General features: G+C 40.8%; 1 protein-coding gene across 3 annotated transcripts in view; it reads right to left on the bottom strand.

The window, feature by feature from the left end:
* Positions 1-2,145: 2,145 nt before the first annotated feature.
* Positions 2,146-17,586, bottom strand: part of ITSN1 (intersectin 1) — a gene marked incomplete at both ends in the record, with an annotated part of 106,075 nt that continues 90,634 nt past the window's right edge. For 2 of the 3 annotated variants that reach the window (XM_082008654.1, XM_082008653.1), the window contains 11 exons: positions 2,146-2,294; positions 3,242-3,415; positions 3,809-3,892; positions 3,987-4,069; positions 5,996-6,117; positions 6,653-6,865; positions 8,537-8,704; positions 9,539-9,637; positions 10,076-10,259; positions 11,689-11,795; positions 12,713-12,834. In XM_082008654.1, coding sequence (XP_081864780.1) covers positions 2,146-2,294; positions 3,242-3,415; positions 3,809-3,892; positions 3,987-4,069; positions 5,996-6,117; positions 6,653-6,865; positions 8,537-8,704; positions 9,539-9,637; positions 10,076-10,259; positions 11,689-11,795; positions 12,713-12,834 — 1,505 coding nt within the window. Of the gene's footprint in view, positions 2,295-3,241; positions 3,416-3,808; positions 3,893-3,986; positions 4,070-5,995; positions 6,118-6,652; positions 6,926-8,536; positions 8,705-9,538; positions 9,638-10,075; positions 10,260-11,688; positions 11,796-12,712; positions 12,835-17,586 lie in introns of all 3 variants that reach the window. The other variant, XM_082008652.1, reaches the window with a different exon arrangement.

The following is a 17,586-nucleotide window of genomic DNA, read 5'->3' as shown; positions in this document are numbered from 1 at the left end:
TGAAATGAATGTTCACTGTAATTACAGCTGCTGAGTAAAATTAGGACAGCGATAAAAGGTTAGACAATGACATTTAATGTTACTCCATTAATAGATTTTATCACTTTTTTTATCCTACCACAACAATGTGTATTTTCATATACATTATATTTAATAAAATGTATTGATATGGAATTAGGAAAGCATGGGTTTAGTACTATTTACATATTTCAGTTGAAACAACTTTCTTAACAACATTGAAAAATAGAAACTTAAAGTTCTCTTAATTGTGTTTTCAGCCAGTTAGTGGTAAACAAATGCATGCCTAGGAAGTTACACTCCCTCTAAAATGTGGTCAGTTGAAAGTTTCTAACTAAAGCGTGTATCTCTGTCTTGTTTCAAAAAATACATAAGTATGTCTGTCATTTCTGATACAAAATTCTACACTATCTTCAATAAATAAATAATAAAGCGATTCTGAAAAGTATGAAATGTAAACTTTGTTGTCCCTCCAACATACATTTTTTTTTTTCCCATTGCTCAAAACATTACAGTGGTCTTGTAGGAAATTATAATACACAGACACTTCCCAGCACAGTTTACACTTATTACCATACTGTATCTACCTATCCGTTATGAATATATCCTAATTTCCTAATGGAAACCAATAAGACTTGTAGTGCTAGAGAACATCACCTATACAGGAAAGGTGGAAACCAGTACTGAAAGGACATGCAAGGAACACCAAAACCTAACAACAGGCTCCACAAGAACGTTCACATGCTAATGAAACAGGCTGACACCTCCCATTCAGAAATAAAGTCCTTACAAAAATACCAGTGTATGCATGATAGGTCATGAACAACATGAATCCAAGCAGAACAAAGAGCAATTTTACTCTTAGGGGCCTATTGTCTCTCGGGTCCAGACTCAGCAAAGCACTTACGCACGTGCTTAAGGGAAACAAGACGTAAGTGCACGCTTAAAGCTGGGTGCTTTGCCAAACAGGGAAAGTTTGCGGGATGTGGGCCTACACGTGTGTATTCGTAGAGTTAAATGGATATATAAGCCCTGGCATTCCCCCGGGTGACAAGGCTTTTGCTTTGGGGTTACCCACTCTGCACCATCACAGGCACCTGGCTGTGCCCGGCATCGCTGCCGCCGAACCTGCCATCGCCCCGGCCTGCAGCAAACACCCCTGCGAGCTACAGCACGCTGCTGCCCTGAATTCAGCCCCACGCTGTCTAACGCAGTTAGGCATGGCACGATTTAATAACTGGTCACCACTGATTGCTCTGCAAACCAGACTCTGCAGGGTAGAAATTAGCTTCCTGAGCTCGAGCTGCCGGGTTTTTTTTTTTTCTTCCCCACTGCAGGTGACGGATCATCCACCTGCAGTCACACAATCAAGCAGCAGTAGTAAAGTAGTATCAAAGTGGTATAGCACAACATTCAGCAGGGCTCTGTGTTCGATCCTTCGCTTACTGTTCAGTCATTTACAGTCCTAGAGAAAACAGCAACTTCCAAAGGTACCGAGTGGGTGGGCTCTTCCGGCATGCAATTCATCGCTGTGCAGAAGGCCTGGACATAATCTATTTTCAGGGGCAACGTGAGTCATGAAGTGGTATGTTAATAGAATCTTCTCTGTTTATAGATATAGACTATTTATTTTCTAAGTCTTTTCAGTACCACCACGAAGATCTTCAAAGATCTTCTTACTGCGTTACATTTACACACCACTTTGCTGAGAAATAGGCACAGAATTCCTTAGGGGGGAAAACCCTGCAGAAAGCCTTCAAAACATACCAACATTGCCTTCTTCATGTAAATTAAACAGTAGGGTAACTGGAGCAAGCACAGAAACCTATGTGGTTTGCCAGCCTTTCAGACTGGAGCACAACGAACAACTAGGTTATTTCATAAACCCAGGAAACTAACATCAAGTTCCACATAGAGAAATCGAGGGAGATCTCCTCACTAAATTGGGATCCATTTTTCAGTGAGAATTATCAAGGCACAAAGATGCTCCTGTTTGCTTTGATAACCCTCTTACGTGTGAAGGGCAAGCAGTAGTTTCATACGACACCAATAAGGATTTTGTGACAGCTTCTGCAGACACCTATTGCAGTGAACTCAGACTGAAATAAAACATTGGTCCCTTTCCTTCTAAGGCTCATCGAATAATTGCAGGTCTAGTCGGACGACTATCTCTCCTGTTGGGACTTCATGCAGAAGGAGACACTTTGTAACTGGTCCCTTTGAACCCTGATCCTTCTTAATGTCTGCCACACGGATCTCTGTTCTGCCCAAAAAGTCTGAAATGCAAAAAGACAGCATGCTCAGAAATGATACAATTGTTTTACATTGCAATAAAATGCTGATTTGCAGAAGGAACTAATCTTCCATCTACACACAACAAAAGGAGAAAACAAGTCTTCAGTCCAACTATATTTTTGCAGTTGAAGAAAGCCAAAGGCTGCCAATCTGCAGAGAAGAGAATTTTAGCTGGACCATATTAGACAGCAGCAGCATTAAAAATAAATGGTCCCATAAGCAGAAAAATCCACTATGTAATTCACAGCTCCCTTGCTTAAGTAGCTTATTTATTTTATAACATGTTAGAAGAAAGGCCAAAGGCTGCTGCACAGTTCAAACGGAGTGCAAAGCCCTCTGGAGATGACAGAGCCAAGGATTGCATCACACTAGTGACAAGGTCAATGGGCCAATTGGTGCTGGCCAGATGAGTGACAGTCCTATCCAAATACTTCCTGAGAGATCATGACTCCAAAATACTCTCTTCAATGCTCCATATGTCTATTCCAGGTTATTAAATAAGAATGGGGTACGAATCTTGGGTTCATTTTTGCCAGTTATTGCATATTACAGGAATGTGAAGACATGTCCTTCTTCCTGCATTAATCTATCCATTTGCAAACAGCATCCAGAGTTTTTTTAAGACTTTGTAGAATTGCAAACCACACCTTAGCTGTTGTCAAGTTGCACAAGAAAGGAAACACAAAAAACCCCAGAGTCAGCTTGATTCTTTTTGTGCCGATACTCGCGTGACTCCACTGGGGAGCAAGGGTGAGTAGGCTCCCAATATACAAAGGGGATCAATACTGGGACTCGAATTGGATGATCTTTAAAGGTCCCTTCCAACCCAAACCATTCTGCAATTCTATGATTTACCTTAGCAGGCATGCACCTCTTCCAAACAGGAGATTTGAAAATGCCTTTGGAAGGGCAGCAGCCCCGTACGTACCATCTGGAGAGAACTGGTCCCTCTCGAATACCGTAATGCAGAGCACATCCTGCTCGAGGTCTTTGATAAAGAACTGGCAGTTGGAGTTCCACTTCGGGTTGAGGGTGTCCTGTATCGTCTTGGTAATGTGGCACTGAGAACCCATCGTCACCTCACAGTATGGGTTACTCTTTCCTGGGAAGATGGAAACAAACAGAAACGAGTAATTGCATTTTTAGGCATGTGGTCTTCCTCCTAAATGCCTCACTGCCATTATAATGGACAGGGACACAATTCTGCAAGGCACTGAGCACCTTCCACTCTTCATTTCAGGACTTTGTGGCTTTTGATCTCTTATGATACAGCTTACATGGTAGAAACTAAGTTTGTCTGAAACAAATGCTTATGTGCAGGACAATTGCATGACTGCTACTGAACTGCACAAAATCAATTCTGTGTCTTTTAAGTTCATTAAAATGGCTTCATTAAACAAAACTATGTTTTGGACAGAACCTCCTTCAAAATCAGTTTGACAAATAGGAATGTCTTCTTCATAGAGCATATTATTAAAAAGCCCAAGGCACTTACCATGGGACCTGCAAGGTTTTAGTTCAATGCCTTCAACGATATTCACCATCAACCTCCCAATGCCTGTTGCTCTTTGCGAGCGAACTGCGGTGAAACAGGAGAGAGAAAAGTCATTAACGCATTTTCGTGCCCATGGACTTTTCCACAAAAGAGGAGACCCCCGCATCCCATGCTGTACCTAAGTAGGCCTTTTCCCTCTTCTTCTTTTCGGTCTCTATGTAAAGTTCTGAAGCAGCTTTGATCTTTTGAACCCAGGCAGTCCTTCAGAAGGAAAGGAAAAAAAGTTGCAAAATACCATCTCCATTTATCCTCCCTGGAGCACAGCAGACAAAAGTAAAACTGTCCCTCCTTCCCAATCACTTGCAGTGTAAGGCTCTGGCCCATCACAGGCTCTGCTACACTGAAGCTGCCTGCCTGGAAGAGATCTTACTGGGAATCATAGCATCTGTAGAATAATTTAACTGTCCCAAGCTAGCAGAGCCAACCACGCAAAGAAAGCTCAGAAGAATCACGAGCAGGAGGGACTTGGTGAGAAACCAAAAGGGATAGATAACAGGTTTGCCTTCACCAAGCCTTTTGCTTTATTGTAATAAACTAACTTCTTGTAGCCAGTAGATACAAGACAGCTATGTTGCAGAGTTGGACACTTTTCTTGATCCCTGAGGTTTCATACCAAAATCCTTCTGTGCCTTGGGACACATGAAGCATAACTCAGGGAATACACAGGTGATGAATGACTATGGGCCCTTCTAGGAAACCATTTTATACTTAAGGGACTGAGTGGAAAGATTGACAGAGAAAAAGCATGGAAGAAGGTGTACCAAGGGACCTCGAGGGTTTAGAAGAATTGCTGTGAGGACAATGCTGTCTTTGAGCTCAGCCCTAAGTGGTAAATGGCAGCTTCAGAAGTATACCACACCTTTGATCATAAAGGTCTTTTAGGATTCAACGGGCAATTTAATCACTCATTGATGCTAATGTTTTATTTCTGTGGCTCTTGATTAAAAACAAGTGAATATTGAAAACCTGGAGGTATCTCACCTAAAATGCTGCATTTATTTAGTAAGCAATTCTGGCATACAAGAAAGTCAGAGGCTGTATCTCATATAAATAAAGGCATTTGACTGCAGATAGCAGTTCCTGTGGGTTCTCTCTGTAGTGAACGGAGAGAGGCAGGCACCTCCAGAGGGTGTTCAGCATGTAAAGATCCGGTTGCTCCCATCGATGGCTCAGTGTAGCATGCCTAAGCACCCTGCTGAAGTTCCTGGAGCTAGGTAGGAGGAATGCGGTGCCGAGTTTAGATGTTTCTGACTACCTCTGTGAGTGCTCTATCGCAGAACAGACAGTTATTGCTATAGTCTGACTTGTGCAACAGATCCTAAATTGAAAAGGCTGTGTCAACTTTCACCACCAAGCGTCTAACCACAATGCTCGTTCATCCTGTGGCATAGAGGGACAGACAGCATCCCAAAGGACAAGTGGGATCTAAAAAAGTGCAATCTTCTGCAAGAAAAACCATGTGTATAAATAATAATGAATAACACTGGCAGGCAGGGAGCAAAGATGTTTTATACATTTTCATGTATCAGAATTTTTAGGGGCCATATATTTGCAAGCTGGCATAATGCAATGTCTGTACTATGGGGCTTTTTTTGCTGGACTTTCAGCTTTACTTTTTAACAATAGTTAAGCTTGCCAGAGACAAAAATCACCAGCTGAGGTTTTGAGGTTGCCATTTTTTTGTCTGTTGCAGTCTGAACTGAACCAGGTTAAAACTAACTGGGTTTTGTTTGGTAGGTTTTTGCTTCAAGTCCTAATTGTGAGCAGTTCCTGAATCTCATTCAACATACAGCCATACAAATGCTTGCACTGGCACAAACAAACAGATGGATGTTAACAGAGAAGACAGGATTGCATCTTTTGGCTTCCTTATGCTAACATGACATGCTGTGAAATATGGCCTATATATCAGCCCTCCTAGCCCTTTCACTGTTGGTCTTACAGGAATTCAGGAAGCATTATTTCTCCCTCCTTTTCGTATATTGAGTATCACCATATTCTAAAGCAAAAGGAATTCTCTAGTTTTGTGCGATAAGCTTCTTGGAGACTGCTATGCATGTATACATCATATACATTTGCACCAGACTTTTCAAATTCAGTACTAACATGGCAGATACAGGTACTTACCTTTCGTTAATACTTTCAGCCCGGAGCGTATAGACTCTATCAATGTGGGAGATATGGAAGATGGGCTCATCTCCAGAAGGGTCTGTGGGCAATTTTACTAGTACCTCATTTAGAAAAATGGGCTGTAAAACATTAGGCAAAGCTAGAGTTCTACTGCACAATATGTGAATAGATGCATTCAACACAGAGCAATTTACAACAGATTCATCTTGTCCCTGCAGTATCTTTCCCCTTCTGTCTGCCTTCCATCTTTCTTCAGATACGTCATTTTTGGAACTTTCTTATTATCAAAGACATAGGTGCCTCCAGAGTCTGGGAACACTTTTCCTGAAGTAAGAAAGCAGCTTCATGAAGCATAGCAATCTCTCCTTTCCCACAAAGAGCAGCAAACACTACTCTCCCCATCACACCCTGATACACATGACCTCTGCTGAAGAGCTTGTTTTAGCAAAACTTCAAAAGCATCTTTTCTTATCTCACTGAAGCAAACAACCAGCTTTCTCACCATCAGTCCCTGTAATCCCCAGCATATGCCAAAGCTTTCAAACCTCTTCTACATAAAGGCTATTGCCTGCACATCCAGTATGGGAACTGCTGCCTGCTATACGCACTGTTAGCATCTAACCATCTTAGTTGCTATTTAATAGTGGTACTTACAGTTTTGTACATTTTGTATTGCAGATTAGACTTGGGGCTGAAGACTTTGTCTGTGCCAGAAGAGCCAAGAGGTTTTATGATCTGAGTCAGGAGGAGGAAATCGTTGAACAGAAAGCCATACAGCTCCTTGTTACTCTTGGCTTTATAGAGTTTCCCACTGTGCAGAAACTTGCGTGGTCCCAAGCAGTTTGTAACAGAATTAAATACGAGTTGCTGCGAAAAGTAGAAGAAGAACAACAACGCACTGTATAAAGTAAAACAATCGAGGTTCCCCTGAAAGAGATCAAATATAGTTTTGAGTCCTGACATTTGTTTCAATATGTGTCACAGGGATGACGAGCAATGTCTCTGCCTTGCGCATGATAAGCAGTGCAAGTCATAGAACTGCTGCTTGAAAATTAACTTTACGGCAGCCCATCAGTTGCACGGGGCATGGCCCGGATGGTCAGAGAAAAGCCAAAAGCATTCGTGCCTCCTTTCAATTTTCTCTGCCACGTGCATGCATCTCTGAGTGGAACTGAGCTGATCATGACTTGTCCTGGATTAGCAGTAGTTATGCAAATGGTCTCTCCAAACGCTGAGCTTTCTTAACAAGGACTGGACTTCTGACTTATGTTTGAATTTCACCCATTAAAACCTACCAAATGAACTGCAGATAGCCTGCCTTTGTGTACCAACGATACCCGGAGTTAGAGGAGAGCTGCTGACCAGTGGCTGGAACTGGCAGAATTTAAGACTCATCTGGAGGTTGTTACCAGATGAGTAGAGGCTTGCCCTTTGTTAAAGTGTCATTTTCAGATTTCTTTTCACTAGGTGATGGTACGGCTCTTGCCAGCCTAGCTGGCTGGGCAGCTAGATCTGGAGTGGCTTCTTTTACAGATTAGAAACATCTCAGTCAGAAAACTGTGGGAAGGTCAGACCACTCCTTGCCACGGATTCAAGGCTGCTACTGGCATTACCACGTCAGCATGCAGACAGCTGGTCCTTCAGGTGATATTTTTGGTGTTCTAGGACCAGACATCATGTACAGAAGATAAAGGCAGCCACCTTCCTTCAGGCAGTAGCTATAAGACACCTGAACGTGACTTTGAACCTTCTGAAATGTCACACCTGTCTTTCCCCTGAAACAGTTAATTTCGTAAGATGAAATGCAATGTTTTCCAGTTTATAAGCCAACCAGTGCTTATTATTTTTTTATCTTCTAGAACTGAAAATTCAAAGCGTACTTTGCAAATCAAGTTGTGATCTGTCTGCCTCTATTATCTTTACCAATAATAGGAAAGCCATCAAAATATCCTCCACCCTTTTGCAAGACATACCGACACAGTATTTTCATTATAATAGTACAGAAATTTGGCATGTTACCTTAAAAAAAAATATATATATATAATGGGAGGCAGTGATTCTTTTTGTAAAGTCTCAAGAGAGACTTGATCAGTATTTTCTGAGTTTTCAAAATGTATACAAAGTTTTACCACAAAAAATATTTTCTGTGATGAGTTTTAAAGCACGCCAGGATGGTCGGGTCAGGTCTCATCACTTCAGGATGAGATACAGCAGCACAATAACCACTGTATTGTAAAGAGCTACAAAACCGGGAAGTTGTGGTTGAAAATTGCAGCATTGAACCTGGCACTAGCCCAGAGGCAAGCAACAAAAGCAGCATTTATCATACAGAAGGCAGTAACACGAGCAGCGAAAAGGATTACATGCAGGAGTGAAAGGGAGCCAAAGAAAGATGAAAACAAAGGATTGAAGATTATATGACTTGATTAATTACACTGTTTGTCCCCTGATGCAGTGCCATAAGTGAGCCATGGTTTCTTCCCGACCGGTGGAGAAGTGTGCCCACATTTGCATTACTCTAGGTAGCACTTTGTTTACCTCTGACAGGCCTTCACACTGCACGTGAGCCTGGATCCACTCCAGCCTATCTGAATTCTCCTTCTCCCGCACTCCTTCATTTACTTGAGAACATAATTCTTCTGCTTTCTCAAGAGCGTGCTTCAAGTGGCTGTGGTCTGGGTGGTTTTCAGGAGTGTTTTCTATTATCTACAGATAAATAAAATACATTAGCCTTTTCTGTTATCTGCAGTTGAAATGTATTTATATTGTCAGCCCTACACTTCTCTCATTTCTTTATTTTCATCACAACCAGCCAGTATGTTCCAAATTTCTTTTGCTCCTTGACAAACATGAAAAGTAGGAGACAAACTCGCAGTCTGTTTGTGAACAGCTGAAATGAATACCTGCCTGCAGAGCCTTTGCATCAGTACATTGCTCACTCTGCCAACCTAAGCATGCAAATTCCAGCCATATACAGAAATATATCCATGACTGATTAAGGAATCTCTTAAATGTCAACATCCAGTTTATAGTTGTTTCCTGCAAAAGTCTGGGGCCAAGTTCAATAGCATTATTGAGGACGGTAAGCGTTAGGCAACAAATGAAAGTTAGGAAAGGGTTGTAAGTTATCCAGCAATGTAAGCCGCGCAGTCAGGTAACTTGCAACAATTTGGCGTTCAGGCTTGCACACTGAATGCCATTTACCAGACTATGGGGAGGGAATGACACTGTAGAAAAAGGCAAAGATGAACATAAGATTGATCCATTACTCCTGTCATCTGAATTTTTCATTCAGCATTTACTGCCTTCTGGTTCTTTGTGTGCAAGATTCACCTCTGTTTCTAACGGAAATACAGAGTCATTTCGCCAAAGCCAAATGAGTTACTGCATTTGCTCTAGTGTGATCACATAGAAAAGGACACCCCACGTTCCCCAGCACATCAGATATCTAACAAAGCTCGACACAAATAGGGCAACTACCCTGTAATGAAGCTATAAGCAAAGCAGCATCAAAAACATCATCTTTGCAAAAAAACGTACATTTTTAATTATTAGTGGGTATCTTGTTACCCGTTGCATAGGCTTTAGTAGAAAACTTGATAGCGGCATTCCTTTACAGCGAGGATCCATTGCTAACCTCTGAAACATTAGAGAGGTAAAATGGTGTTAGTCAGTTTGTTTAAAACCCTGCAAAATGAGCTCCTCCAAGAAAGAAAAAGGTAAGGCAACAAATCAACACCATGCCTCAGCTAAATCTGTTCTTGGATCATAAACAGTATCAGTACAGTAGAATTTCTTGTATTTTTCACAGCATATTCTTCACCTTGTCTGTACACGAGAAAGGCCTCTTCTTACAGCAAAACCATTATTAAACAAAGTATTTTATGGCTCCATAATCGTTTTAAAAAATTTATTCCTTCAATGAAAACATGTACTCCTTCAATGAGTGCTTAAGTCTGGAGATTCTTCATTCTAGCCCAACACAGAGCACTATTTGAGACTATATTTTGCAAGTTATTGAAATGACGAGCTAAATTTACGGTGTACAAAATTCACGGCGAGTGCTTCTTTTCTTACTTTAACAAACTCCTTGAACTCAGGGACTTCATCTGTCTTCTGCTGGATGAGTGCTGCCCCATTCAGCTGGCAGCTACAGAACCGAATGTAAGGCTGCATGTGTGGCAGCTGAGCTGTCAGTATGTCACCAATCATTTTCACTGGCATCTTCTCTCCTGACATCTTCTTACGCACACGCAAAGCCCTAAACATGAAAAGGTCACGTGTGTTTTATAAGCAGACCACTAAAGAATGATTCCTTATTTATTAAGTGGTTTGATTTTTTGTTCATTATTGAAATAAAGAGACCCCTGAATAATAAATATATCAGCCATAAGACTTACTGCATATTGTAAGAATACAATAATCAAGATTGTGCCTTCAGCCAACAACATTTTTCCCTCTTGTGGCAACTGAACTGTTATTTGACATTAACTTAATGCAATGCCAGATCAGATACAATATAAAAAGAAATGCAATTTCCTTTTCTATTAGTTTAGAGAGTAACAGATACGCTTGTGAATGAGAGATAAAAACCTTACCACTACTTTAAGCCCAAAGCTACTTCTAGTTTTCAGCCTGGTTTCCTAAGGAAAGGATTTTTATTGTTATTGAGCTTCCTGCATTTGTCCCACCACTGTCATAACTTTTCAACTTGTGGGCCATTTTCAAATACATTTTACAAAAAAGGAGATACCTCAAAGTTATGGACTTGATGATCTTAAGGGTATCTTACAACCTAAATGATTATAAAATCCCTACAAGTTCAACAAAAAGTAGAAGCTCGGTAGGGAAAAGAGGAACTTTATTAATCCTCTTGCTTGTGAAGATGCAGGTTTAACTCATCCTTACTCAGTTTCTCTGGCAATGACCAGATAAGCAACCTGTGTGCACGTGCCTCCAAACCAGCCACAGCGTTCGCTGTGTCTTGCTGAAGCAGAAGGGATGGGTGAGGAGGATGCAGGTAGGAAGACTGGATCCATCAGAGGCCACAGAGAATGAAGGGAGAAATAAGAGTACTTGCACTGCGTGGAGTTTCATGGCAGAGAGTTGGGGTCGCAGTAGTTGGAGACTTTGGAAGGAAGGGTGCAGGGTACACTGGACACAAATCCATAGGAAACCAGGCTTTGTTGGTGCCACTTCTCACAAAACAGCTCATTCAGGTGCTATAAGCCTACAATAACTAAAGGAATACATCAGCTAACTCAGAGTAAGGGAGGCAGAGGTTGTTGCGCCTTCTTTGCACTCACAGATAACAGGGCTGGAACTGGGTATGGGATGTGACAGAGACAGAGGAAGGAAAAGTCTATGACAGGAGTGTGGGTAACCTTGGCAGGCGCTACTCTTCAGCAGAGGTTGATCTCGCCTTCTGGAGCGCACGTACACCAAGAGCAAAGTAAGTGCAAATACTTACTCATCAAAGAACTGCTGGATTTTTTTCAACAACAACAACAACGAGTCATAGCAAACATTGTTAATATTTTGCTTTTTCCAGCAGGGAAAAACGCATGGCCCTTTTGGTTACTACTTGCGTAAGTGGCAAATATTTTCATGCAGCTAAAAGGAGACATGGGGGGAGAGGCCCATGATTTTGTTATTGCTAAGTACGAGGGGAAAAAAACCAAACAACTCACTTCAGTAGTTTTATATTGCACATAATCAGCTCCTTCCAATTAACAAAAATCATAGCAACTTCTTTTTCTGTTAGCAGCTCAGATTCCATTAGTGGTTTCTGGAAGATCTATAGATTCAGAAAATTAAGCAATTTAGAAAGTAGATGTTAAGTATACACAAAGCGAATAAGACTGATGATGCTCACTTCCTTAGTCTGGAGGTGAGAAAACTTTACATCAGAGTAGCACTTGACACTCAGTGGAACAGATTTCAAACATGTGCTGTGCCCTAGGTATCCATAGTGTTCCCTGATAATGTTTGTGAGCGGCATATGGCTTTAAAAGAGAATACTCTAAATTTGTGTTGGTGGTGTTAATTCTGACCTGGGTAATCTGTTTGAAACTTGGGAATTTTACTCAGAGGTCTCCTGCAGAATATCCCAGGATTACTTTGATAATACAACTTAAAATACATTCTACTTTGGACTTGTTTATGGAAGTTCTGATTTATCTCATAGTGTCTCAGGTTTGCAAATCTTGTCCTCTTTCAAAAAAAGGCTTTCCCTCCTGGTCAAAGGAATCTGCCATGTCAGTTGCCGGTACGAATTTCCTTTTTTTTCTACATAAGGGATGCACCTTGTAACATTTAAAGAAAATCACTGTAAGTGATAACTGAGTACCACCGTGAATGTGGAAACTGGCACAAATAGCGCTTCAAGCTTTAAGAACTTACACATGAGAAATAAACATTGCAAATCAGGAGCAAAAAGGGTTTACTAGAATGATACTTTAAACGTCAGTGTTTTCATGACATTAACACAAGGGATTAGTATTAGTTGCCCCCACACCCATACATGCATGCATATATATCTAAATATATCTACAGATACAGAGAGATATATATGAAAATTTAATACAGATCATCCCTCGGAAGTCAAACACAGCAGTGATCTAAAATGAGTTTGCACAGTGAAATTATTGATCCAATTTACTTTAAAAAGATGAGTGACTAAAACCTGCTCCTAAAGCTGCTGTGCCTTCTTACCTCGGTGACCAACTGCAGATCGTTTACATAGTTCTCTTCCGTGACAATGAGCTCATGGATGTATCCCTGCCTTTTTCTTTCGGTAGGCGTCAACATATCCAGAAGATGCAAGTCTGCACACCCTGGAAAACACAACGGGATCCTAGATTTTACTTACGGTTGTTTGCAAATTGATTCAGATCTGTAGTAGTTCAAATAATACATAATCAACAGCAACTACTGCCTATTCACTTAATCATTATTCACATGTAAAGGCACAACGTTAAAAATGTTTCATCTCTTTGTGACTCAAAACATTGTATTTAACACCTTTTTTTTTTTTTTAGATAAAGGCCACTACTAAGTGATAACCTTTCTCTGGTGGCAAAGCTTAAAAGTCCTCCTCACCTCTACCTGTCCATTTCCAACCTCACTCTGAAGTTCACTGTCCCCTTTAGTTGTGTCATTCAGCCGGAGCCACACTGTAAAACAAATCCCCAAATGGATGGCTCTTAATAAAAAAAGGGGCAAAGACTTCACGTGGTATTACTGCCAAAGAAAATCTAGAGGTATCCCAAAAGGGAAGAAATTAGGAAAGAGTGCTACAGTGACCTTTATGGTCTGATGGGCACTTTGGAATTCCAGCTTATTTAGTGTATACTCTAAATTCAAGGTTAGCCTTTATCCTTCTGTCAAAGTAGGCATCCTAATCAAGAAGGTCCTGCAAGGCTTATTTACTTCTTCACACTCCAACTAAAAATTGCTTCTAAATTTTTGAAGGACTTGGGTCAGAACACATGAAGGTCCGTGGAGATCACTCCACAGATTTCACTAATTCATAGGCCAAGCCAAAGAGTTTTATTATTGTTCTCCTTTATCTTTAAAAGCATGGGAAAAGTTTGTAACTAAGAACTCCTCTTCCATCAGTTTTGTCCTTTAATTTTTGCAAATCACTTCCCTTGTGTTTATCCTGTGTAAATGCTAGAATTTTTGTATAAATTCTAGAATCTCAAACTTTATTTTCTATTCTGAATTAGAACAGAACATTTAATTACGATTTTTTTCCTGTAAGCTAGTATTTTTCAGCTGAGCTTAATTAAATTCTTCTGAGACTGGCAAGCAGAATGTTTTCTTCCAGTTTCACATTAAAAAATATTTTTATTACTTTTCTGCATTAAAAAAAATGCATTTCAGAAAGCAAAGGTGATTTCAAACAGGTTGAAAACATTTTGCTTTAAAAATGCACTGTTTACAACTATTTCTACACAATCAAAATTCTTCAGTTTAATTCTTTCCCCCACCCCCCAGTGACATATGGGCAAATTCAGTATATTCTCCATTGAAACAACCTTTCCTTGTGGAAAAAGTTCTGACCGAAAAATATTCAATGGGACCTTCACTTTATGGGGTTTAAAATGGTCAAGACTGTTTTTTTTACGTTGTTCACCAGCATCAACGACACCAACCTACTGAGATCTGACAGGGATGTTTTTAGATCAGATGTTTGCATATGCTTTCACAAAGTGAACCACTACTGCTCCTAATCACATGACACCCCAGACAACTCCTTCAGTTCTTTTCATTTGGGAAAATAGCCTGCTTCAATCTGAGCAGAACATGCAGGAGACTTCTCTGATAAAGGATTTTCTTCATGAGGTGCAAAAGCACTAAGATTTTTCTTGTCTTTGTATTAAAAACACCAAAGAAGAACTGGGTTCCTTTCCAAGGGGAAATGTCAGGCCATAGGGCTCTAGCTAGTTTTTCATGGATGCCAAAGTACTGTGCAAAGTACTTTTATGAACATCCAAATTCCACTTGCAGCTGTAATAATATCATTCGTTAATTCAATCCACTAAAAGAGACTCCTGCTAAGGGCTAGAAAGTGCCCTTGATTTCAGACATTTGCACCGACAGATGGGAAAGCTCTGCCGTGGGTAGAGTACGGGACCTTACCACAGTGTAGAATTGCTTAATATTTCGAACTTAAAGCACACAGATAGTCCCTCATGCATACAGCCATTCAGGTACTTAAAATCAGGCACTGGAATTTGTCTTTTCAGTTATTGAGTGCCCCATTCTTTCATATTTTCTCTCTTGCTCTGAGACAGTAGAGTGTTGGATCCCATCTGGAAGGTGCCAAATTTGAATCCTGAGCTACAAACAACCTAGTAAGCTCAGAAAAGAATGGGGAAATTACAATAGCTAACTTGTAGTGTGAATACACAAATTTCTGCCCTTCAATTGAATAACCACTACGACCCCAAGCAGAGGCATTCGCACACACTCACCAGACTGGTTGCTCTCTCTGGACTTACAGAACCAATGTACAAATGCTCTATCTATAAATCTGTGCTTTGGCCTCCTATCACCACAGGACCTGTAGGACTAAGGGATTCTAGAAATGTAACAAATAATTTCAAATATCATTCTAAGAAGTGAACTTGTTGTTCCTTTTCCTTACAAAGTCAGACCTGAAAATATAGGTTTTACAGAGCTAACCACTAAGCTTGAAAGCAATGCGCAAGGGAGGCTGCTTTTTCAGAAGGAAGGTTCTGCTCTAGAACTCACTGATCTTCCTACATGAGCACAACTTCCGATTTCTTCTAGTTGGGAGGGATTTTTCTAAACAATGTAACCGCCAGATTTCACTGTAAACCCCACGCTGGCTCAGTCCATGGTGACAAGATCACAGTAGACAGGAATCTGTTCTATTATAGAAAACCAGAAGCAGCAAAAAATATCACAGTTTTCCTCCAAAAGCTTATGCGGGGAGAAATAGCACTCCTGGCACCATGATAGCATTCCTTCACTCAAATTACAGTATTTCACCATTCAGTCTTCTTATTAAGTAGCTTCAGATGCAACCACCAATTTCCTGTAAATATCTTGTGGGATGGACCCTTCCACTGAGAAACTATCTCAAGCTTTTGCTGAGGACAGCACAGGTGATCAAACTGATCTCTCCTTTTCAAGCTTCTGTGATGCAAAATCCCATTTCACAGCTATTTTCAACAATGTCAGATGTTTACAATTTCTCAGCTGGACTGGTTGAGTTTATTGGTAGAGCAGAGCGTTTTCCTCTGGGACGGATGGAAGTGGGATCTAGAAACAAGTCCAAAAAGTCCCATTTGCAAAATATGAAGCATTACTTTGTTTTAGCCAAGACCAGATGCTACCAACACGTTACACCAGTCAGCTATTATCAGGTGAAGGGATTGCCACTGCCAAGCCACACAGGCCAACCAACAGCCTCGATGACCTTTCATAACCATCTACACTTTCCTTTTTCTCTTCTTTTTTTTAATTCTAGAACATGCCTGAGTGCTAAAGGCAAGTTTTGTAGTCCTCAACAACATACATTTGTAATACACTACCATCATCTTCATTTTGCCATAGCAAAATATTTCTGTGGAGTTTTAGGTTAATATCTTCGTTTTTACAAAAAAAAAAAAAGTTTTAGTATTCAATCAAAGGAAGGAGGTAAAGAAGAAAGGTGAGCCAGCTGGGAAGGAAACCTACTAAATCCTTTCAGAAAAAAACAGAACACATCTACCACTCCCTTTCCAGAATCTGCTTGGAGAGAGTAAAGTCCTACATGTGAGGGAATGGATGCATCTAAAAATTTAAATAGGCTGAGTTAACCAGTTCCTGGACTGGTTTATCTGCCATGAGGTAACTTTAAATCTCATCTCTGAGTTATAACCCAGGACCTATCATGAGCCCCTAACCCTTTACTGTACAGTAACAGCAAATCAGTCATGAGCATCAGCCACAGATCCAAGCTGAAGGAACTGCAACACTCCAATTTTACATTGTCTTCTGCAAAAATAAAGATGCTGTATAGGTATTTCACTTGGAGTCAGAAATGTTGTAACTAAATGTAGTATACTAAACGTTAAAATACGATATTTTATTATTATTTTCACTTTTCTCAGGCAGACCTCCAGCCATCATCATTCCTGGCTTCAGATCTTCCACCACCCCACCCCACCCAGAATTAAAGTGAAGGAATCAAACTAGATTTATTTTAACACTCATTGGGATCCAGAATTACTCCAATATACAAAACAAGTCAGCAGAGAACACTGCACTCGACAGCATGAGTGCGACAGAGAGAGCATGAATCCAGTTTCAGCCATCTAGGCCAGGGCACAGAAAACCTTTATCTGTGACGCTGATTTGAGCCCGGTTCAGACTAGCACTCTGCTAGCGCTGGCACCAGTTTACAGCCGTACACTGGTGGGTATCGGCTGAGCCGGCAGCATCAGGTCAGCGCTCTGGGAGTGCAAACTGGTACCTGGACAGACCAAACACAGAAGCGGGGAACCAAACGGCATACAGGCACAGAGCCGCCTTCTGGCTGCTAGGGCCAGCCGCTGCCGAGGGGGTCAGACTCAAAAAGGTAGGTAGGGCAGAAGAAACAAATGAGAAACTTGTGCTTGAAAATGGAGACAAATCCCGTGACCAAGGAGCACCACAAGGCCATAGGGAATCCAACACTTTCTAAAAGCTCTACGCCCACTTGCTGTTGCACAGCTACCTGGGGTACAAACATCTTTCCGCCTATAGATACCAGCAGCTACCTTTTCCATGAAACACTTAATATTATTCCACAAGAATGAACTTGTTCTAAAATCTGACTTCTTATTCTGTGCTGCTCCACAGGATTAATAGAAGTTACAGAAGAAGAGTTACAGTTTTGATTCAAATTAGTTTCTGGTTCTATGCAGACCCTGCAATCTGAATTTTTGTGCTGAGGAGGAGCACTACAGGGCTACGGGGGTACTTGTTGGGCTTTGGGTTTTTTTTAAAAGAAGTTTCCAAATTAAGATGTATGGAAAGGGAAGGGGAATGAAACAGCTATCAAACTTGCTGTAACAAGCTATAGAAACTCG

Source organism: Phaethon aethereus (genome assembly GCF_964289735.1).
Source record: "Phaethon aethereus genome assembly, chromosome: 1".
NCBI lineage: Eukaryota > Metazoa > Chordata > Aves > Phaethontiformes > Phaethontidae > Phaethon > Phaethon aethereus.
Note: the sequence above shows the minus strand (reverse complement) of the source record. Positions and strands in the feature narration are given on the sequence as shown.